The 25,824-nt window shown below is 28.6% G+C and overlaps 1 protein-coding gene across 1 annotated transcript; it reads right to left on the minus strand.

The window, feature by feature from the left end:
• Window positions 1-6,271: 6,271 nt before the first annotated feature.
• LOC132941880 (glyoxal reductase-like) lies at window positions 6,272-10,868 on the minus strand. Its single transcript, XM_061010099.1, has 6 exons — window positions 10,540-10,868; window positions 10,371-10,451; window positions 10,037-10,144; window positions 8,678-8,970; window positions 7,669-7,876; window positions 6,272-7,319 (listed from the first exon to the last, which is right to left on the minus strand). Exons 1-6 carry the CDS (start codon window positions 10,610-10,612, stop codon window positions 7,177-7,179), a joined length of 906 nt encoding a protein of 301 aa, XP_060866082.1. The 5' UTR covers window positions 10,613-10,868; the 3' UTR covers window positions 6,272-7,176.
• Window positions 10,869-25,824: the final 14,956 nt, after the last annotated feature.

Raw genomic sequence — 25,824 nt, forward strand, 5'->3', positions numbered from 1 at the left:
AATGCTTTGAGTATCTACTTCATCATCTTTTCTAGTAGGAAAGTGAATCTAGTTGGTATTTTGGCGGGTTAAAACTTAAAAGTACAAAAATCTCATTAGTTTTAAAAAGCGGCGGGAAAAAAATGTCAATAAAATACATAGTATAACAAACATAATAACACAAACAACTTACTCATTAAACTTTTCTGACATCTCTAAAACACTGCGATTTTCGTAAAATTTAATTGAGTAGTTTTTGACTATATAAGCTACACACATAGATTTGGTTTTAAGATATAGTTTCTACATTCATACCTTTAGGTACACCCTGTATAGTGGGTACAACAGAACGGTACCCACTTGCCTACCTTTTTTAAATATAAATATAAGAGTTAGAAACAGTATTTTTATTATTAGTTCTCTCATTCTGTGAACAAAGTATACAGTCATTTTATTATTTATGATAGATATATTGTGACCATGCACGCAATATGAACTGTAGTTAAGTAAATATTAAACCTATTGAAGGCATTCTGAAAATTATTGTTTTGTCATATTTCTTAATATTAAAGCTATTTTATTTAATTTATAATTTATTAACAGAAAATTTACATCAGTAGTTTAAAAATACTCGGACGGACGATGTAAAATATGGTAACGCACAACATACCCCTAAATAATTTCAAACAAACACATGGGAATTTACAACAATGTAAATATTTGTCCCTGTGAAAAATTCTGAATTTATGTACCATTTATAAGTCAATGTTCCTTAATTTTAAATAATATGTTTACTTCAAAATATTTAAAAATAGTTGAAATCAAAAAAAAAAAGGTGGATAAGTGGATGTTGCTCTGCTGTACAGTAGGTTACAAGTGGGTCACTGTAATGGATGGTGTTAAATTTGAATTCAATGATATAATATCATTGTATAAGAAAAACGATTCTGAGCGAAAACGGTCAGTCACCCTATGATATTACCAAGTATATTTGATGATATTATTGTGAATAAAGTAATTTATATATAACCTATTAACGTGGAGCCTTGTTTTAAATTTTCAATCCCTAGCCATAAAAGTTAAACATTTTATAAATTTTTAACCACAAAATAATTAATAAATTATAAATTTGATAAATGTTGTCAAAATTTGAACTTTAAATGTTTATAAAAAAAAATTGTGCATATGTATTTTTAATATTTTTCAACTGCTTTTAAAACGATATATCAGGAGTCTAATATTAAATTTTCACGCTTTTTTACCCAACAAATAAAAATTTATTGATATTTATAGAAAAAAAAACTAAAAAAAATGAAAACTGACAATGTCCGTAAACAGCTCAAAAAGAGTCAAAATATTTTCAACATTTTATGGTGTATAGAAAATGCTAATATAAACATTCAGTGAAATTTTCAAGTATCTACAGTCATTCGTTTTTTAATTACAATAAAATAAGAAAATTGTTACATGAGAAATCGAGTAAATATCAAATGTTGTAAAAATATAAATTTCAGACGCTCATAAAAATTTAATTTAAGTTTCTTCTAGACATTTTTTTTTTGATAAAGGTAGACAAACTTATGAGTAATCTTATATTACATTTTCAAATCTTAGATTTAAAAAGAAAAATTTTTATGAATTCTCATCAAAATAATTTGCTATTTTTCGTGATTTTTCCGTATTTTGTCAAAATTTGAACTTTAAATGCTTATAATTAAAAACTGTGACTAAGGATTTTTAATTTTTTTCATCTGCCTTTGAAACAATAAACTAGGAGCCTTCTATTAAATTTTCAAGCTTTTTTACTCAACAGATAAAATTTTATTGATATTTATAGAAAAAAAAACTAAAAAAATTTAAAACTGACAATGGCCGTAAACAGCTCAAAAAGAGTCAAAATATTTTCAAATTTTTATGGTGTATAGAAAATGCTAATATAAACATTCAGTCAAAATTTCATGTCCCTACGGTCATTTGTTTTAGAGTTACATCAAAAACCAAAATCGATTTTCTCGAAAACAGATTTTGCGTAAAAATTCCCGTTTTTCCTTAATTTTTCTTTTGTTTTTCACGTCTCTTGTGAAAACTACTTGGAAATTTTTACTTTTGACCCCCCAAAGTACCAACTAGATTCACTTTCCTATCAGAAAAGTTACTATTGAAGAAAATCCAAGCACTTTTACTGTCCTAAAAGGTGATGACAGACACAAAAATAAAAAAAAAAATAAAAAAAAATAAAAAAAAATAAAAAAAAAAATAAAAAAAAAAACACACATCATTGTAGAATCAATACATTCATCGCTTCGCTCAGAATCTAAAATATGTACAAAAAACAGAATTCGTCCCATCTTATCCACACCATGCGGTAAGAAGAGATGGATGAAATGTTACAATGCCGTTTGAAAAATATTAAAAATCCAGTCATAATTTTTTTTTGAAGCATTTAAAGTTCGAATTTTGACAAAAGGCGAGAAAATCACAAAAATGTTTCATTATTTCATTTTCGCCAAAATCTAATGCAAAGCACATAACTGACGCAATTTTAGCTGGTTTACGTAATAATACTTAGTAATAGTGTGGTACACGATTTGTAAGTAGGTGTAATACAATAAATTTTTATATACTTAAATAGTAAAGAAAAAAAAGGTTGGTAAGTGGATGTCGCTCAGCTATTACAAGTGGGTCACTGTAATGGATGGTGTTAAATTTGAATTCAATAATATATAATATCATTGTATAAGAAAAACGATTCTGAGCGAAAACAGTCAGTCAGCCTATGATATTACCAAGTATATTTGATAATATTGTTGTGAATAAAGTAATTTATATATAACCTATTTGCGTGGATCCTTATTTTAAAATTTCAATCCCTAGCTATAAAAATTTAGCATTTTATAAATTTTTAACTATAAAATAATTATTAAATTTTAAATTTGATAAATGTTGTTAAAATTCGAACTTTAAATGCTAATTAAAAAAAATTGTAGCTATGTATTTATAATGTTTTCCAAGTGCTATTGTAACAATATATCAGGAGCTTGCATTCAATTTTCACGCTTTTTTACCCCACAAATAAAATTTTGATATTTATAAAAAAAAAAAATAAAAAAATTGAAAACTTACAATGTCCGTAAACAGCAGAAAAAGAGTTAAAATATTTTCAAAATTGTATGGTGTATAGAACATGAAAATATAAACATTCAGTAACATTTTCATGTATCAAAAGTTATTCGTTTTTTAATAACAACAAAATAGCAAAATTGTTACATGAGAAATCGAGTAAACATCAAATGTTGTAAAAATATAATTTGACTTTCTTGTAGACATATTTTTTTTCTTAGATTTAAAAAGAAAATTTTTTATGAATTCTCAACTCAAAATAATTTGCCAATTTTCGTGAATTTTGCGTATTTTGTCAAGATTTGAACTTTAAATGCTTATAAATAAAAACTGTGACTAAGGATTTTTAATTTTTTTCATCTGCCTTTGAAAAAATAACTAGGAGCCTTCTATTAAATTTTCAAGCTTTTTTAACCAACAAATAAAATTTTATTGATATTTATAGAAAAAAACTAAAAAAAATGGAAACCGAAAATGTCCGTAAACAGCTCAATATAAGTCAACATTTTTGGAAAATGTTATGGTTTATAGAAAATGCTAATATAAACATTCAGTCGAAATTGCACGTACCTACGGTCATTTTTTTTAGAGTTTTTTGACCTCCCAAAGTACTAACTAGATTCACTTTCCTATCAGAAAAGTTACTGTTGAAGAAAATCCAAGCACTTTTACTTGTCTTAAAAGGTGATGACGGACACAAAAAATAAAAATAAAAATAATAAAACACACATCATTGTAAAATCGCTCAGAATCTAAAACAAGAATAATTCCAATTTTATGTCATACCTACAGCCACACGGGTTCATCTTGCAACTGACTGCTGCGACAACTGTGCAATTTTTTTTAAGCATAATCCGTTTTGAAAACGTCCAGAAAAGAGTTTGTTTTAAGACTGTGTGTCTTGATAACAACTAATTTAATTTAAAGCGTATTGTTGTATTATATTATAATATGAGGTGTATAATGTATTTATGTATATAAAATATAAAGATTAATAACGTTATATTGTTTTAAATACTTAGCGCAAACCTAAGGTGATACCCAGCGTATAGTATATTATGCAATATGCAAAAAGGTACGTATTAAACTTGGCGTGGTGAAACGAACACGGCCTTTGGACTTTTCGGTGTCACGTATCTATTTTATAAATTGCGCTTTTAGGATTAAACGTTTAAATGCTTCTACGTCACCCAGTTAACAGATTTTCCGTGGAAATAAATATTTAATTTAAGTCTAAAAAGTAAATGTAAAATAGTAATTAGTTAGAAATTGTTAGAAAACAAACTTATACGCGTAAACATCGACTCTTCCAGTGAAACCTAGCTAGAGAGAGTGCCGCCGTCGCCGAAGAAACAGCTATCTTCATCCATCTTCATCTCGTTCCGAACTGAAACTTGAAAGTATCGAAATATTTTATGAAAATAACCTGATCATATCGAAGTGTGCGAGTTTGTGTTAATACTTACATTATAATATATACGGCTTAACGAACTGTCCGTCTATATTGATGGCTTATTATTTTTTTTGTTCACTGAAATTATTAGAATTGTTAATCGTTTTGACGATTGCCATAGCCCATAAATGATATAATATAATTGTGTGGCAAGGGCGGGAAGTGAGCTATTTCGCCCAAGACTGAAATTGCCTTCCCGCGCGAGCCACACATACTATTTTTTGTCACGCCTCCGTCATCTGCGTCCATTGATCCCGCCATCACGGCAAAGGTAATTCAGGCTAGGATCTATGCAACAACCAGACTATTCTACGAAAACAATATTCCATGAAAGAAACGATTTGGTTTTATTTATTTTAAGCGTCATGCATGGAGGTTATAATATAAATATATAAGATGTAAGTGATGTAACCACAGATATATATATTAGTATATATCTGTGGATGTAACCAAAAGTTTATGTTTTGTAAGGACCGTGGTATAGATTTCAGTATAAATAATAATTATAATATTAAAGTAAAATAAGAATAAAAAAATGTAATCAATATAATTTATGTAATACGTATAGGTAGGAAGTCATAATTATACAGACGTCATACTAATCGATACAAATTCAATCTTCAAATCTAATTTGTCACTACAATCGGTGTCATTTTAAACGGGTTTTACTGTAGTTAAAACAAATAGATGAAAAAATAACAAAGTATATTTTATTTTAATGAATTTGTTTATTAATAATTTACATTAACAGATTTATTTATAAAAAGTGGATGTCGCTCTGCTGTACAGTGAGTTACTGTAATAGATGGTGTTAAATTTGATTTCAATGATATAATATCATTGTATAAGAAAAATGGTTCTGAGCGAAAACGGTCAGTCAGCCTATGATATTACCAAGTATATTTGATGAGATTGTTGTGAATAAAGTAATTTATATAAAACCTATTTACGTGGATCCTTATTTTAAATTTTCAATCTCTAGCTATAAAAATTGAACATTTTATAAATTTTAAACTACAAAATAATTATTAAATTTTAAATTTGATAAATGTTGTTAAAATTTGAACTTTAAATGCTTATAAAAAAATTGTACCTAAGTATTTTGCTGTTTTTCTCAAGTGCTATTGTAACAATATATCAGGAGCCTTGCATTCTATTTTCACGCTTCTTTACCCAAAAAATAAAATTTTGATATTAATAGAAAAAAAAATAAAAAATTTGAAAACTGACAATGTCCGTAAACAGCTCAAAGAGTTAAAATATTTTCAAAATTATATGGTGTATAACAAATGAAAATATAAACATTCAGTAAAATTTTCATGTATCAAAAGTTATTCGTTTTTTAATAACAACAAAATAGCAAAATTGTTACATGAGAAATCGAGTAAATATCAAATGTTGTAAAAATATGAACTTCAAACACTCATAAAAATTTAATTTGACTTTCTTGTAGACATTTTTTTTTTGATAAAGGTAGACAAACTTATGGATAATCTTGTATTACATTTTCAAATCTTAGATTTAAAAATAAAATTTTTTAGGAATTTCCAACTTTAAATAATTAGCACATTTTTGTAATTTTTACGCTTTTTGTCAAAATTTGAACTTTATAATTATAATTATAAGCTTTATTTTTTATAAATGTTTATGAAAACAATTGTGACTATGTATATTTAATATTATTTTAATCACCAATTGGTAATAGTATTAAAACAGATATTTAAAAATAAATCAAAATATATTAATGGTTTTTAATATTCAAAATATATTCAAAGTAAGTCATTGTTAAAATAAAATTTTAATTAAAAAATAATGATTAACATAGCTAAAAAAATTTAAATTGTAATAAACCAAACAGTATACAATAACATTGTAATTATCACAAACATAATATATATAACAACAATTAATACATTTCATGGTAGTATCATTGGTTTTGATCACATACTAAGATAAAATATAATGGAAATGAAAGCCATATTACCAGGCAATGCTGCTTAAGGTTCAGGAGTCGCGTATGAGTATTTATACAACATGTATCAAGTGCTACTTATATTCATCATATAAACTAGATGATCTATATAAGTAGCGCTCTATACATAATTGCTATTTCCCCCTTTCCCATACAAGACTCTTCTTAAGCACCTCCACCACATGCCTGCTTGTTCATTTCCAGTCTATTCTTTCTTAATCAATGGTTTTGGACATCAACACTGCTTTATCAGTAAACTTGTTAATAAATCTATAAGATCACAATATACAATGGTATGAATAATGAAATTATATAATGTAAATTTATATTTATAGTATATATTTTGTATATAATATAATATTTGTATAATTGAAAATTGGAAAAATAATAAATGATAATCAATCATTTCGGATGTACAAGAAAAATAAACAGATCTGATAGTGACGTAACGTGTTATAACTTATAATATCCCTATCACCAAGGTTAACTCATTTCTCACTGAGTTTAGACTGTTTAGAGTGGCGTATAGATTATAGAGCCATTAATATTAAAGCCAACATGACAAAATGCAATACCAAAATGGTGATACACTAAATTATAGCAAATTGATCATAATATTATGTTATACAATTTTAAAAAAGTTTTCATAATATCATGCTATGACTTCAGGCTCCCAAGCAAACTTTTCCGTGTGCTTGATATTATTAATATCATCAACATCTTCCTTAGTGAGTTCAGTGTCAACATCAAAGTTTATTTTTATTCTTTCTGCGGTAACTGACTTTGGTATAATAGCTGAAAATGTAAATAAACAAAAATTAGTTTAATAAATAATAATAATAATTAAAAACAATAAAAACCTATTTATTAATAATATGATATTGAATTTGAGTATTAGGTTATATAATTTTTCTACATTTTATTAATAATTTTAAATTTTAGTTATAATAATATATATAATAAAATAGACAAAATTATGATTATTTTATGTTATTAAATTATGTTCAATGAAAACAAAATCAACGAACCTAAATAAGATTTTGAAATTTTTAAAACAACCTTTTGTTTATATGTATAAAAAATATTGGATATTTAAACGTTACCTAGTTTAAAATTTTGAACATATAATTTTTTTTAAACTCACCATAATTTCTTTGTATGGCCCATCTCAATAACACTTGTGCAGCACTTATGGAATGTTTTTTAGCAATACGATTTATTACTTCATCATTTAACAATGAATTTTTTCCAGCAGATCCTCCCATGGAACAATATGCTTGTAGAACAATTTTGGCATTTCTGCACACTTTATGAAACTCGGAAGATTGTTGAAAATATGGATGGAATTCAACCTGTAAATAATTATGAATATAACAATATACCAAATGTTAAATATGTTTTTAAAGAGTAATACCTATGTAAATGTGTGCAATGTTTTAAACATTTTAATCAGGAAACAGAAGTTTATGCAAATGCATATGTTTATTGGGGAAGAATACACATTTTTAAATCTGAATCAATATAATAAAAACATATAATACATATAACATATTATAATTATGTTATCATATTTAGTAGTTTTTAATTTTAAAAATGTTCAATGCATATTTTTATTTTAACACAATACAAATATATTAATACATTTTAAGTAAAAGTGTTCTATTTAAAACAATCAATACTTAAAAAATAATAATTTGAAATTAAAATTAAACAGACCAAAAGTCAAATATTAATTGTCTACTAAGTCAATTTTTAAGTTTTTAATTTAATAAATATAAATTTTTAAATTAAAACTATTTAATTGTGTTGTTTAAGCTAGCTTGTAAATCTTATAAAATAGAAGATATAGTTGATATTTTGTTTATATATGGTGCAAAATTAACATATATCGGTTGTTTTTCATAGCACATTTTCATAAATATTATATAATTTATATTTTACTGTTTTATTAATATTTTTTACATTTAAGAATTATGATCATTCAAAGGAACAAATACAAGTACAGATACATTTTTGAGTACAGGCTTAAAAGTTGTGATTCTACTAGCTTTAAACACCAACTCCAAATATATAAATATATCCATCATAGAGTATTAAAAAACACATCAAAATCAATGCAAGGGAATGAGTTAATAAACATTATATATTATTACCTGATTAACAGCGGGAACAATATTAGTTGGATCGGCGAGCATTTCTTTTATATGTTTTACGGTATAATTAGATACCCCAATATTTTTAAGTGAACCATTGCCATTGTCGTGCAACTTCATAAGAGTCTTCCAAGTTAAATTACGAAGTTTAGAATTTTCAGGACTTTTTGCATCAATACGCCCAGCTCCTGGCCAGTGTATCAAATATAAATCCAAGTAACTGGTACCTAGATTATCCAATGACCTTTGCACAGCAGCTGTTACTTGCTTCTCATCTCCATGGTCTTTGGGAGCTATAAAATTTTTTAATTATAAGAACTGTCGTCGTACATGTGCAGTGGCGTGACGAACTAAAAATTTTCCAGAGGCAAGATACAAGTACCCCAAGTATGAATGTATAATAATGTATTAATATAGGATAACTAATTATATTTCAGATTGTTATTGACTACCTATTGAGTATATCATATTACATTTACTAGGGGACCCACCCCTCTTTTAAAGAAAAATCTCAGAGGCAATTGCCTCTGAAATTGCCGTTTACTATGTCACTGTACGTGTGTAAGACGAAGACAACAAAGACAGGTACAACGTCCTCTTAAAAAAACAAAAATGGTCAAATTAATGCAAGTTTAAAAAAAAACTGACTAGGTTTCTACATTTAGATTCAAATTAATTTAAATGATTTGCTTAATTAAAGAATAATAAAAGACTAGTTGGTGAAACTTTACTAAAATAAATGGCCATTCAAATATTAGAACATAAAAAATATGAAAAATATAGTAAATGATACATAACATTTAATTATTATATCTCTATAAAGAAAGACTTTTCAATTTCTTTTAGATTCTGAGTAAAGCAATGAATGTATACATTTTTGTGTCTAGAGACACATAATATAGCAGAAAAAATGTTTCAATACAAATATGTTTATTTGTAGATTTACAATGATGTATGTTTTTTTATTTTGAAGTTATTCCTTTTTGAAAAGGCTTAGTATTAAGGGATCAAGTCAAAAGTCCATTTTAAGAGAAAGCCGGAAAACAAATGTTAGAAAAACTTGGTGTAGCTGTTCGTACTTCATGTAAAGATACACTGGTATTGCGCTCAGATACCTAATATTTATTATTTTTATTTTTAACGGAATAATTTAATCTACATTTTAGATTCTGAGCGGAGTGATGAATGTATTGGTTTTACAATGATGAGTGTTTTTTGACACACTACAGGGAGACACAGTAAGGTAGCTGAGAATAGTATTTTTCATATGGAATGATTAAAGAGATTGAATTATATTATCTATGCTTTGGCTTTACAAATGTCTACAACCAGACATTGAGACATTGCAAAAATGTATACCTAATTTTGATGTAATGAACAGATCTTCACGCTTCAGATGATACTTTGGTAATAACACTTTAAGTGCTTCTTTGATATATTGCTCATTGTTATACACTGCTGCTGTGTCTGAAAAACAATATTATATATTAAAATACTGAGTAAAAAAGATTTATCAATAAATAGTTAATAGTAATGACCACAAACACTTAATATAATATGATTTTAAGAAATATTTAAATTTATAACCAAATAGAGAAAAGTAAAAACAAATAATTAAATTAACATGACATAAACCAATAATAAGACAAATGATTATTCATAAAGATAATTATACAAAGTTTAATCAATTTACCGATTAGACGATAACCAGCGCCAAGTGCCACATCCAAGACATTCAATATTATTTTTTTATCGCTAATTGTGTATGTACCAACTAAAATCATAAAGAGTTATTCAAAAATAGTTTTGATCAAGATTCGTCATTCGAAAAACATAAGAAGAATATTTATTTTATGACTTACATCCGATTACAGGCAGTTGGCTATTTCCTCCTTGTGTGTTTAATGGTAAAAATGTTTTAGAAATAGAAACCATTATAATAAATGTGTTATACAATTATACACTTAACCTATATTTGATTTTAAATGTATTTATACAGGGCCCCAAAGATGTAAATGACTACCGCCTACCACACCATAATAATATATTGAATTTTCAAATTATATTGTACTTATTGTAGTATAATCACAGAAATACAGAATATATCACGATTTAAGATAATATAATAATAATAATTAATAATAAATAATAATATACCTATTATCTTAAATCGTGGAATACATGAAATCTGGTCACATGAATTACATAATATTTACATTATTCTTATGGAAAGCTGATAAGAAGATCTACCATATTATCATAATAATATTATTGAATGCATACGTCAGTGTTGCCCAAAAAATAAATCTTAAATTGACTTCTTATAATAACATGCTTCCATTATGGGTTTGTTCTAAAAAGCTGATCAATTCATCAAAATATTGGTCTGTTCGAGAATGTATGATTCAAATTTTAAGATATTTGTATTTATTTTTGACAAATTATTTAATATTCCTTTTTTATTTTAAACAATAAATACCTTATTTAAATATTTGGTAACTTTATTGAGATTTGGATTAACTCATATAATATTATATTCAACAGGATAATAAGACCCCCCAAGTACCAACTACATAGCCGCAATTTGGGGGGGCTTAGCCCCTCCTAGTTTTATTCAAGCCCCCTAAGTTTTTCAATATATTCATTCTTAAATCCACCTAATAAAAAAATTATGCGGGTCTGTATCGGTTTTATAAATTTAGCCCCCCCAAATCAATTGTCCAAATTGCGCCTATGGCCAACTAGATTCACTTGCTGGGTCAAAATGCTTGAAAATTTAATACAAGGCTCTTAACATATTGTTACAATATCAGATTAAAAATATTAAAAGTACATAGGCAAGGTTTTTTTTATGAGAATTTAAGTTCAAATTTCAACAAAATGTACTAGTTATTTTGCAGTAAAATATATAATTACAGTTTTTTTTATAGTTATTTGAAGTTCAAGTGTGGACAAAATTAGATATTTAAACGAAAAAGGATGATGATTTTGGTTGTGTGTTATAATTTAAAAACACTGCTCGTTTATTATATACAAATAATATTAATTCAACTTACCAGCTACCGTATTAATAATAATAATATAAAATATCCTGGGCTGACAAACCATCTCCGCCATAGGCGCAAATAGCCAAATTATTTTGGGGGGACTAAAGCCCATCCTACAATATTTTCTAAAAATTATATAATATGCTCAATACTAATTACTGACTTTTCAACTGGGGGGACTTAGAAGAAATATGGGGAGACTAAGTCCCCCGCATGCCCCCCTCCATTGCGCATGACCAATGGTCTCCGTTCTGATGTATTATATCATTGAATTCAAATTTAACGCCACCCATTACAGTGATCCACTTGTAACCTACTGTACAGCAAAGCGACACCCACTTACCCGCTTTTTTACCACTTTATTGGTAAATTTACCTATATTTTTAAATTATCTATCTCTATATATTATATTACGCGAACTCGAACATTTCGTTACGTTCAGGTTATTTTCATCAAATATTTCGATAATTTCAAGTTTCAATTTGGAGCGAAATAAAGATGGATGAAGATCGCTGTTTTTCGGCAGTGTATACTGCACGTCTGCACTCTAGATTTGCGGCACTACTTGGTTTCACTGGAAGAATCGATGTTTATGCGTTTATTTTCATTTTATTTTGACGGAAACGAAGAAACCTAAGATTTCGCCAGCCATTTTAATAAATGTTTTTATGCTTAACATTGGAATAATGCAGCTGAAGAAAACAAAAACAAAGTTCAGATTTTAAAGTAAATGCATTTCTAAATAATATAAATAAATCGTTATACATAAATACATAATATTATGTTGTCCGGCGTATTGTATAGGCAAAATAGGTACATTTCCGCACTGTTCAGTATTGTCCATATATAATAATTACATTTTAACGCATTGTAAAGATGCTCCGCTCGCATAGAGAAATTGGTTTCCGTTGCACACAATTTTGCTTTGTACCCCACCGCAACCACCAAATCCACACTCCTCCACTCGCAATATGTGCAGAATAACCCAGTGCGTCATTTCTGTTTTTGTTAGACTAGGTCAGCCACTTAATGATTTTCCGACTCAACATTTGTTCACGCAAATTCACATAGCATCGTACCATAGTGGGTAATTTTTTTTTTTTTTTTTGGGGGGGGGGGGGGGGGGGTAAATATTCAGGTATTTGAACGTCACACACCGGGTTTTGAATATTTAAATACAAAAAATACTTCTATGGTCAAAAATAACTAATAATGCAAATGAAACATAATTATTTACATTATATTATGTTATATTTAGCGAAGAGATCTTATCTGAGATTCTGATGTGGGTGACGTTTTGGTAGTTTATACCGCATTGATTATAAATAGTTAATAAGTTTATGTAGTAATCTAAAAATATAATAATATTATTACTTGTGGTACACCCATACTCCATTCACCATTGGCATAATAAGTCCATGCGTACAACACAGTATTGTATGAAATGATTTATTGTTAAATTCAACATATTTAATGGGTCAATGTTATCAATATAACATACTCAATGACGACACCTATATAGGTTATGTACTATACAGCATATTATATCAACAATACAGCAGTGTAGTTCCCAGTTTTATACACTAGAAATTACATCAAACAATGAATTCAAAAAACTATTTATTTTTTAATGTATACAAGTTTTTTCACGCTAATTATAACTATCCAAACAAATTATGACCATATTCTTTACTTCTTAAGTAAAATTTACAATTTATGCAACGTAACTTTTTGAGGCATTAGGTATACATTTAATTTTAAGTCAGAGATAACTGGTAAAATTAAAACAACTGTATATAGTCAATAAAAACAAATAGTTTGATAAATAAAAAAAAGGAGGATAACGCAGACACTCCCTGATAAAAAAAATTTATTTAACAAAAAAAACCAAAAAGATTAATGAACAAAATTAACGCCAATAATTGGTAACACAAAAAAAAGGGAAGTGGTACCTGCAGGTAAATCCATTTTAAGAAGCAAGGAAAAAATGCACTTACAATTATATATAGCCATAAAGAAAGTAATATAATTTGAAGCTACTGTAGTCTACAGTCTTATATCAAATCCCGAAAATTACTAACAATAATATTATCTCATTAACGAAGAATTATTTAAAGGTTAGGTTAGGTGAGCCCATAGATGGCTGGCTAAAGTATAAAAATGTATTAAAAAAATAAACTTGAGTTAAATTCAGACAAAATTAAATAGTAGGTATAAACGCTGAAGACTTCAGTCTATATCCTCCAGATTTTTTTGAAACCCAAAAAATGATTGCCGATCGACTATAATAAGTTTATTAAAAAATGTTTATTCAGAGGGCACCAAGTGGTCAAAGTTCAAAAAAATTATACAAACAAATCAACAAGTCTGTTATTAGTAATACGGTAGGTTGAATCAATATTTTCCCAAAACATTGTGTGTATAAAATATAATAATATACTTTATAATTTTTAAGTACCCACCAGTAATATTTTTAAATTGCAACAAAATAACAAATCGTACCTAATTTTACCTCAATTGAAATTAAAATGCCTATAAAAAAAACTGTTTATAACCTATATTTTAGATATTTTGTTACAGTAGAAATTAGGAACTTGTGAGAAATCTTGGTTTAAATTATCAATGTCGGAAGAGTTAATGAGAGGGAATAAAAGGGTTTCCTCTTATGTTATACAATAAGCTATAGAAAAATAAAAATGATGTCCGAAATATGAAAGGTACAATATATTTATCATAACTTCAGGACGTAGTCCTGTAATAATATTCATATGTTTATTATGTATTTCATTGGTAATTAGTCATTACTCATTAGACATTAGGTACTTATAACTTATTACATATTATATTGTCGAGGTTGTTATTATAACTATTGCGTTGCCTCATTATCTATGTTCACGAGGTCACATCCGCTAACCAATTTTGGACGCTGGAGAGGTTTGCGACGACGACACCTTTCATCGCATATATATAAATATGTAATATTTTATTTATTACAATCGACAAACAAAGGCTGTTAGAATATTTTTTACTTATTTCGATCCCGTCCAACACTCACAATATAGATGGTGAATTATCATTATAGAGACTCATCCACAACAATATAATAGATATTATGTTATATTATAATAGTGTATCATATCGCATCTTTCAGTTTTTAAATACAACAAAATATGTAATAAAATATAGGTACACTAGCTTTTACCATTGTAGTGTTTTTTTTTTCAATTAAATATAACTTGGGTAATACTTGGGTATTATGTTTATTACTTATTAAAACAGATTGGTAAATATACCATACAAAACAAATATCTATTGTGTGATCAGAAGTGATCAAGGACTATGTAACGACAATCTATACAAGTTCGTCATTTGGAATATATGTGTAAATTAAATACAATAATTTAGTAATACAACAGCAATTTTTCGATGTGAAAATAATCACGTTGCATGTACGCATCTAAATTGGATAATATTATAATCGTTTCGTTAAATGTTCTTGCTCCACCCAATTACCCATATCGATGTATAATAACGATCGCATGTAACAATCGCAAAGTTTATCAGAACCCGTGCCCCGTGCATATTATACGACTTAAAAACGGTGTTATACGACGTCTTGGAATTGTGGGTGATAATAAAATAACACAATATTTTATTTTAGCATACATTACGGGCGTGAGCCCTATTTACATTTAATATTAATACAAGTAATTTATTACAGTAATTTAACACAATATTAGATAAATAATAAACTGAACAGTAAAAAAGATTTTCACCAGACCTCAAAAGGTCAATGCATATATTATATTATAATGTATAGCTAATTAATAATGTATTTAACCATTTTAACCTAACTGATAATGCACAGTGCTTGAATTAGAAAACAATTTTAATGAAATGTAAAGAAAGAAAGATTGATGCAAAAGTGTAGTTAACTCTGTGTTTACTGCAATGAAGTTTAAAACTGAAGATTTAAATGTCTTTTAAGCTCGTGGTTATCTCCACCCTGACACCCCTCTCATTAAATTGTTTTTCATTTAATGAATATTCGTCCTTTTTATTTATTCTAAAAATGTATAAAATTGTGTCAATATATTGTGTTGCTTGAGTCGTGAAACTTGTTAATAGCATATTTTTAACAAGACTCGTAAAGAACTACGACTGCATGTTATTTTTATTGGTATATTTACTTGATATTTTGTTATTTTCATTAATTCGATAAAATTGTAAAATAAAGTCTTTATTGTGCTTTTTTTGATGTTAACATAAGAAAATTATAAGGGGTACGCGACATTTTGGGCGTAATGTACAAAAATTAATTTTCTCTGCGTTTACGGCAACGACGTTTCAAATGTAATTCACGCATACCATTTTATATTATTGGTATTTGGTTTAACGAAATCAGTTTTTCTCTACAGCTATCGTGACCCCTATCACCCACATCACTACTAAATAATATAAGCACTGCAGTGGAACCCACTACGGGTGCCTGAATGTTAGTGGAATGGAGTGGAGTGGATTAGGTGCTATTTGATATTCCCAACGCAAATTCACCGCTATTCTCGTCATCGTATTCATGGCATAACTTTACATTCGTAAAAAGAAATTTCTGGTTGTTCACCACAATAGTCATAAATAAGAAATACTTGAATTTTATTGTGATTTTGACGACGGATAATATACCTACGCACGAGTCGCCGTGGAAAATAATTAAAATAATATTAATTCATACCAGTTGAACGTGCGCACTAAATAATACGCCCCCGTGTGCGTTGTGTGGTGGTGACGTGCGCGCGTGCCGGCGAAGCGGTATGTTCGATTTTTGTCGTTTCTACCTTTCGTCAACCATTCGAGTACAAAAACGTAAAACACAACAATACTAAACAGCGGATCGAGTTTTGAATAAGTTAATAATAATTCGTGCTGTGACCGGCTCTTATATAATAACCATTAGTTGACATTTTATCGTTATTTCTTTCCAAAATCATTGCAGCGATTTGCATTAGTCGCAGAACGGTTTTCTCCGTTACCATAAATCATGTACCCATAATATATATTCAATATACATGTATACATATAAATCTGCGGGAGAGTTACACAATCCCAACGGTTTTTACTCGATGGCAGAAATCACCGTGAACTATTTGCCGTGTACGATTAATCCGTATAACCGTATCAAAGATGTAAATAACGTTGATATTTCCAAAGTCGGTTGAAATGAAAACTTTTTAATAGGTATAAAAAATATAATTTCAAAGGCACTTAGGCGAGTAAGCTTTCCAATTAATTTGTATTAACCGTGAAATGTATAAAATAAAGAGAGATGAGTTTTATACTATTACGGCATGCCACTCTAAATATTAGATACTTCTAATAATTGTTGTATAATAATATTATTTTATTAATAAGTAAAAACAAATACAATTTGGTAAAATTATGATTTAAAGTTTAGCAACTAAGTGCTTACTAATTAATATTTTTATTTATTTTTATTCAAGTATTATCTTTATATTCTTTACTTAAGCCTACAGCCTGAATTTTTTACCACCTTGATTGCGCAACGTAAAATCTACATCCTATAATTTACATGCCAGCACATTGCACATGTATCTATGCTTAATTCCTTCTTGCGAAATCCTTAAATCGACAGTAACTTTTGTTAGCTTTAATTGTAAACCATGATCAGAGCAATAAAGAATAATTGATTTTAATATTTTAATATAAGTATCTTTTTGCTTGTCTTAAAGTAGACAAAATACTAAAGGAACATAATATGAATTATCTTTATAACCATGAATAGAAAATAATTTATAAAAATGAATTGCACAGTATTCGAAATTGCCGTCAACATAAATAGATTCTAACGAACATAGGAAATTTAAATTTGTAATAAGAAATTTATATATGACGTATTAATTTAGTGGCCCAATTACCGGATACAATAATAAAAATCGTTGAAAATAGTGGCCCAATCGCCGGTTCTACCTGTTATAAATGTAATTCTGTAGTGGCCCAATTACCGTATACCTTTTTGAAAAAAGGTTAATTGTGGCCCAATTTCCGGACGCCCGTTTTAAGTACCATCTTGATCCAATTTGCTAAAAGATAGGATACTATGTGTTGAAAACAAAGCACTTCTGGTAGAAATTTCGTTTAAATACAGGATAAAATTATAATCATTGTAAAACCACTAGCTTCCTCCCTCCGCTCAGAATCTAATATTGAAAGTATCATTGAATCATAGCATACCAGATAAGGTATGTATCACTTTCAAATTAGTTTATTATTATAATACCGTTTGATTGAGTTAAAAATAATATTGTCTCATGTATCTATATAAACAAATTAAAAAACCAACTAAAATAAAAAAAAAAAAAAATTCAGTTTTTTTTTTTGAGAACTTTTAATAAGTCAGTGAAAACATGAACATTTATATCTCTGGTTTATCTCCACACAGTTTTTGATTTTGTTTTACGGTTTCTCGTATTGAAATTTATATTAACTATTAAGGTTTTTCTTTTGTTCGTAAATATTAGTTTTTCCTGTTACGTTATAGTAGGTACATATAAATAATATATAATAAAGATTAAAGGTATTATACTATTATTACATATGTTTATAAATGTAACATTTTAACATAATTATAAACGCAGACAGATAACGTTGCGTTTTTTAAACGTAGGCATGACGTGGGAATGACGATTAAACATGAAAGTTCAACAGCTATCGCTCTATACTGCTGCCTCCCAAGTACAAGTATACATAATAGATTATCGATACAAGTACGTTGACCTATTGATACTTTTGGACGGTTTGCTCCTTATTTATATACATATATATATATAGGTAGATCTATACGTGATACGAACCGAATACAATAATATTATTTTCTTATCTGGTGGCCATCTCGTATATATGTAAATCGCGTTTATGTTGATTTCGTCTCGTACGTTTTTCATGTTTACGGACAAAGGATAAATCCGAAGTCCGTCCGGCGATGAATGTAAATGTTTTGTACAGTCTGACATTTATAGGACTGCTGATATATGTATTACATATGTCATCTGCAGTATAGGTATTGCTAGTCGTCGTTACACAACACACACGCGCCTCTCGAAAAGGTCATGACCACCGTCGATTTCTGTAATATCACTCAGTGGTTGGATTGGCCCAAAACAAATGAAGGGATTCAAAAACTTGAATGTTTTAAATATTCTCTACGTTCCATCCTCTTAGATATTATCTATAGGTATATAAATGTATTATTTTTAGCACTTAAAATCTCTAGGTCTCTACACCATATTATCTTCAGCCCGTTAGCCCACCCCCCACCATCGTACGCCACTGCATTACATACAGCGACGACTATAATATAGTGGTTTTTGATTAAAATAATAATATAAACGTTCGCACTTTCAAAAACTCAATGTTATCATGTTGCTGAAAATAAATATGATGTTTCCTTCATTGGCGCGTTTCATTAAATGTATGGTGCGGCCTTTGATGGACGCTGAGAAAACTTCCTGGTTGACATTGGGGACGAGCCTAACCAGCAGATGCGATATTGTTTCATCCATACGCCATATAATAATAACGACATCTTTAACTATACATATTTCAGAGATTCTATTATAATATTATTATTATTTTATTGTGACTTCCGGAGTAGATCGAAATTATATCATCGTCGCGTATGGATATTACGTATAAACGTATAATACACGTTTTTATATTATACATACAAAACGTGCATGCTTAGTTATGTCCCCGCACGTGATTTCACGTGTTTTTGTAAGAGCTGAGAGTATAATATTATCCCTATATCAGGAAAAGCTCGTGGACGGACCAACATCGCAGCACATCACACTCGCGTGCGTGTGTGTACGGAAAGAAAAACGCACACGCAGGTTATCATGTGTAGACCGGATCGCCTTGACCTTGGCAATAGACGTACACACCGTCGCGTCATTCGCTATAACATGTGTTTGAGTGCGTTAGTATGTGTGTATATTGTGTGTGTGCATGAGTGTGTACACAGTACACATTTGCAACAATTTGATGGTAAAATGAAAACACGCACAGGGGCGTACCTTACTGGAGGACATAGGCGCAAATAGCGTTAGTGATTTGGAGAACTTAAGCCCTATTTTGATAATATTAAATAGGTAACATAAACATTTTTTTATTAAATTTTAATAACATTTAGGAAATGTTTGTTGGGGGACTATGGACATTTTTAGGGAGCGTAGCCCCTAAATCCTCTCCTATTTGCCCGTATGCCGGAAGAAATGGCCACGATCGGTGTACGTGCTGTACCTCACACCACTGTTGCACGTTGTTCACACACATAATAATAATAATTAATAACACAATTTTAAATTTAAATCGAGTACTCCTTCTTTGAAGAACATCCCTTAAAGCCAATATACTTTGCCTCCAGACTTTATGTACAATATACAGTAGTACAGTACGTCAGTATCTACTTAACTATTATACATGTGTGGTATATAAATATATCATAACTCGGCGTCTCTGTTGGACGTCGCAGTAAAGATAAAAAACATATCATCAGTAATAAAATAAAAAACGCAATCAACAAAATCATTTCAAAATCACTCCGTGAACACCATAATATAACACGCGATAACAATCCCGAGCTGCAGTGTAATTATACCACCTGCGCCAATCACTTATAGGTAGCCTATATAGTATAGGTATATATTATACCTTCTACTGGTACCTATAGGCGCAACAGAATAAAAGTTATAGTAAAACACAACAACAGCGTTTTGAACTATTACTGTGAATTGGGTGAAAATCTAGAAAATACGAAAATTAGAATTCTTGTCACAGAAAATAATATTTAGTTGTTTTTGCTATCGGTTTTCATGGTCATCAAGAAAATATCCGCTGTTTCTTCAACCGGTTATTCCACCTTGCATGTATCGCGCGTATCGTTATGTAATTCTCTGGAATTGATTTTGATTTAATAAAACGTGAAAAGAGAGATTGAACAAAAAAAAGGGGGGATGGGGGATTGCCATTATCAATAAACATTTCCGCATATTGGCTTAAATAAATACAAGTGGCGTGCATATCATCATAAGTGATACTTGAGTATTTTTTACAATTTTTAGTGCCTGCCAAGCAACAACCTCTCTACCACTATTATTTTATATACGTACAATAATAAACGATTTACATACTGGTAAATCATATAATTCCATGTCGTATTGCCACAAATTTACATTTTTTTTCGTGTATAGGTGCTAACATTGTATACTGCACTAAACTTGCAGTGTGTGGTTCTATACGCGGAAACATGTTGGCTTAGAGAAACTATTTAAAAGTGATCTTTTTTACAGTCAGAAATTTTGATCTTGGAGAAAGTTTTTGATTTAGTATTTCATTGTTTATTATATTGTAACGACAGCATATTAAAATATCACAAAATCCGTAAATAAAATTAATAAAAATGCGGGCATTGGTTGTTATTCGTTTGGCGTTAGTATTATAATTTAGGACTTAAGTACTTACGAATGTACATCCTACTTATTTATTATTAAATGTTTGAAATTAAACCCATAAAACCTACAGGTTTTTCTCAGGGAACAGTTTCTTATTTGTTACCTTAGATAAATTAAATAATGTTGTGTGTATTATAATCTAAATTTTAACCTATCTCAAATAAATAAATTATAATTTACTTCCTTTTTAACGAAGGTCAATGATATTAGTCAGAACATTCTCAACAAATACTCGTTTCACTTACGGCGATTTCTCTAAAATAATAGTTCAGCCTTGACAAGATTAAATATATTTGTAATACTTAAGTTGTTGTCGTAAGGACTAGGAGCATTTTAAGCATAGGCCCTAAGGTAAAAATGTTCAAGGTTTGACATTTTATAATGTTACAAAGGGCTGCAATTATAAGGAATAAAAAAGGTAAACTTACGCTACGTAGTAAAATAATATTTTAGATAAGCATTTTGAATAATATTGTAATTATAAAATATAGGCTATAGCAAATTAGTTATTGTTGTGAAAAACAATCAATATCTGTATAATTTACCTTAAGTATTTTATTATATTCTGAAAAATGTTGTTTTCAGTTAAGAACGCAAGCTAAACTAAACGAGAATCATACAGAAATTTATTTATGAGTGATATAAACTTTTTTAATCCATGTTCCATTTAACAGCGGTATAATAAATTGTCCGATATTTTAATTTGTAATCTCTTATTTAATCTTTGAAATAAAATAGTACCTATACATTATTAATGTATCATAATATTGTATTTATTATTCATTTATTACAAGCATAATGATTCTAAACTCGACATTTGATTTTAAAATTGATGCGGTTAAACAATTTTAAAATAAAAATAAATAAATAAAATAATTTAATTACTTCAAAAAATCCCAACAATATTGTACTATTTTATCAATCACCATATTATTATTATAGATAGTGTTTCGATTACCGAAAGAGAGAATAACAGTTCCATTGCGTTATTGAAATTGAAATTGAGTACGGAACAGAAACGACGACGATCGATCGATCATAGGTACAAAGCTGTGATAAAGAGGTGGAAAAGGGGGCAAGTGCCCTAGGGCGACAAAAGTTGTAATATTTTAAGGGGTGGAAAATAAATATATATGTTAGGGGCGCTCTAACTCAATGAAAATTAGTACTGCACTGTAAATTGGCATAACATTTTTTTTTTTATTTCAATATTATTTATATTTCTTGCTTACGTCAATACCATTTAGCTGAACCCCTAAACACGCGCAAACGTATAACGTTTTTGAGCGAATTGGTGAAAAAAAAATAACAAAGTATAAATAAATATTATAATATACCTACTGGTTTTGATATATTACTAATGTTACGGCGGCTATGGTGTTGGCGGGGAACAGTATTGTACACTATACAGGGAAGGGGCGAAAGTAGGCGGTGCGAAATTGGCCAAAAACATCGTCAAACGCTGTGATCCGCATGTGGCCTGAACGCGGAAATCGGATCACGCGCGCGGGTTTTTTAACGCGCAAGGTCAAAAATAATTACTGCCAAGGTTTTTTTTTGGAACGGATCGACGACGGCAGTGCTCTATGTTTTTGTTTTTACATTACTAAATTACTTATTATTGTTATTTTCATTAAGTATAATAAGTTCACTATATTATTATGTATTATTAAAAATATTTAATCGATACAGCGACACGACGGGCGAACGAAGACGATCCGATAGCTGATTGTTATTTATTGTTATTATTAGTTTTTCAATTCTGTTTTGGTAAGGTTTTTTCCACCAATTCTATACTACCGGCTATTGCGACCTGAATAAAGAAGACTATGACGTAATTTGTTGTGAGGGAGGGCACACAATATTAAAGTAAAATTGAAAACCATTATCATCGCCTTGTCTGCATACAATATTATTAGACGATACGCGTGCGCGTCTGTGTGTGTGTGTGTGTGTGTGTGTGTGTGTGTGTGTGTGTGTGTGTGTGTGTGTGTGTGTGTGTGTGTGTGTGTGTGTGTATGTGTAATTATTCGGATTATTGTTTACTTTTTGTTTGTTTGAGACCCGGAAGTCTAAAATATGTTCGTTCGCATAACGATCACATAAACATCATAGATCGATTGATTTCCTTATGCTGTTTAAATAAACTAGTTTACCGTGGTATAGGTATATATTATAGATATTACGACAATAAATTGAAAATAATTTTTTTTTATTCATTTCTACAGTTTCAAATTCATGGTTCTTTGGCCTACTGTGGTTTTAAATAAGATGCAAGTGAATTGTAGATAATTATAATAACACAGTAAAATAATATTTTAACGTTTGTTTTTGGTTTCAGTAGAAACTAATAGCAATTTTCGAATTTGATTCCTATGGATATAGGCCAATGATCATTTGAAAATATTTTATCGAGTAGGAATCGAATATAGTACATTAAAATTTTTTTGGTTGTACTTGTACATAGTTCTAACAACACATATCTTTCATATTATAATCAAATTCATTTTTCACTTTTGTAGATTCTGATATGATGTGTCTATACGGTTTGGTACTTATACTTCAGTAGTTAAATGCAGTACCTAATGCATACCATAAACTAAAATTTAAAAAAAAAATGCTAGTAAAAATGAAATAGATTATGTAATATATGCATATACCAATGTATGCCATCGAAAGTTCGTAACGTTCATGTCATATTATATAGAATCATAATATAAAGACGTATACTGTATAGCTATAAATTATTAATTACGAAGTAATTGTCATTGAACGGGTTTTCAATAACATATGTGTATAAGTGTGATAGGTTAAGTCTAAGACAATAATAATTGCGCTGACTTCCTCAGTTATATAAGTCTATTTATTGAAACGTTTTTAAAAAGATGATAATGATGGAAAGAGTATGAATTTATTTAATAAAACGCAATGGTTGGTAATTTTCTTATTTTTGTATGGTTACTATAGTTTGAATGAATGACAAACAGGCAGACAGCTGCTGCTTCAATAATGTAACATGTCTTGACCAATAAAATATGCCTAATAATGTGATGTCTAAACCAAAATTTTAAATTATTATATTATTATAGTTTAATATCATTTATCACGATATAGGTAAATAATATGTATTGGATTGTAATTTGTTAAGACTCGTCATAGGACTATAGGAGGTCTACACCATGGGCCAATTGCAAGGTATTTTAACTTATTATAACTTTGAAATTCAAAGTAGATACTATGTACCTACTCTAGTTGTATTTATACGCTACAAGGTATAATTTATTAAATTGTTTGTTAATAATTGGTCAAATACGAAAATGTTAAAAATATATCAACCAACATTTGATAGCATAATACTAAAATACCTACAGAGGTGCTTGTAAATATATCTATAATATAAAAACAACAACGGATGGTTAAAGAAAAATCACATCTATTGTTCAAAAGTGTTGACTGTAATTTAAAATTTTGCAAGACATAACATGATATATACGTATGACTGTGTGAGCACTGATCAGTGAGCAGTACCTATGTGCGTAGTGAAACAAAAGAGTTTTAATATAGATAGAATTACACGAAGGATCAGCTGCAAATTTATGAAATATATATAGTTCGTATCTATTTTCTTTAGGGTTAAGTAGTATAGTTATACGTTTAGGTAGTTCAAGGCAACGCATGATACCTTTATTTATTCGAGCAATATAATATTATAACGTATGAGAACATAATAGTTTATACCTATCACACTATATCTGTAAACAGCGTAAACAGTTCTACTCATAACGTTTTATTTAAGATACTTTAACTTTGACGAATTAGAAAATAATTAAGTCGTCAATATACAATGACAATGATAATACTTCCTAGTTTAATGCCATTTAATCAGCATAACTACGTTTTAAGAATATTTTATTTATTAGGTAATAAAACAAAACAATATAGAGTTTCATTTATATAAGTAGGTATACAATGATATACAAGTAGTAAACAAGATAAAATAATACAAAACTATATATTTACTTCCATTTTATTATCTATCAAGTGCTCAAACTTTGAAGCACATAAGTATAAGTGAATAACTATTTAGGTAAAATAATATTATTTTTTCAATGTTATTATAATTAATGATATAACTAGTATATTATTAAGTAGGTATTATTGAAATACTTATAGATTTGTAAAAACACAAAGTTCCTATGGGTTCAATATATTTAATATCAATTAATTTTAATTATTTTAGTATTGCATTTGATCAAAACTGGGAATATATTATTAATTTATATAAAGTATAAACAATCCACATGAAAAATAAGCATTGTTAACAAATTACACGCGTCCTACGCCTACCATTACCTATCATCTTTAAATGTGAATTTAAATTCAACTCATTCCATATAGGTGTGCCTCCCGGCTACCATGCAGATTGAAAAGTTTTTTTTTAATTTGTTAACCTATTGAAAATGTATTGTAACTTAAAAGTTAAAGGTAATGTTGTGAATTTTAATATTATATATAATTATATCCATACTAAATATTTTATTTATAATACACTTACGTGAATATGATAAAGTTG

This window comes from Metopolophium dirhodum, chromosome 3 (assembly GCF_019925205.1).
Source record: "Metopolophium dirhodum isolate CAU chromosome 3, ASM1992520v1, whole genome shotgun sequence".
NCBI lineage: Eukaryota > Metazoa > Arthropoda > Insecta > Hemiptera > Aphididae > Metopolophium > Metopolophium dirhodum.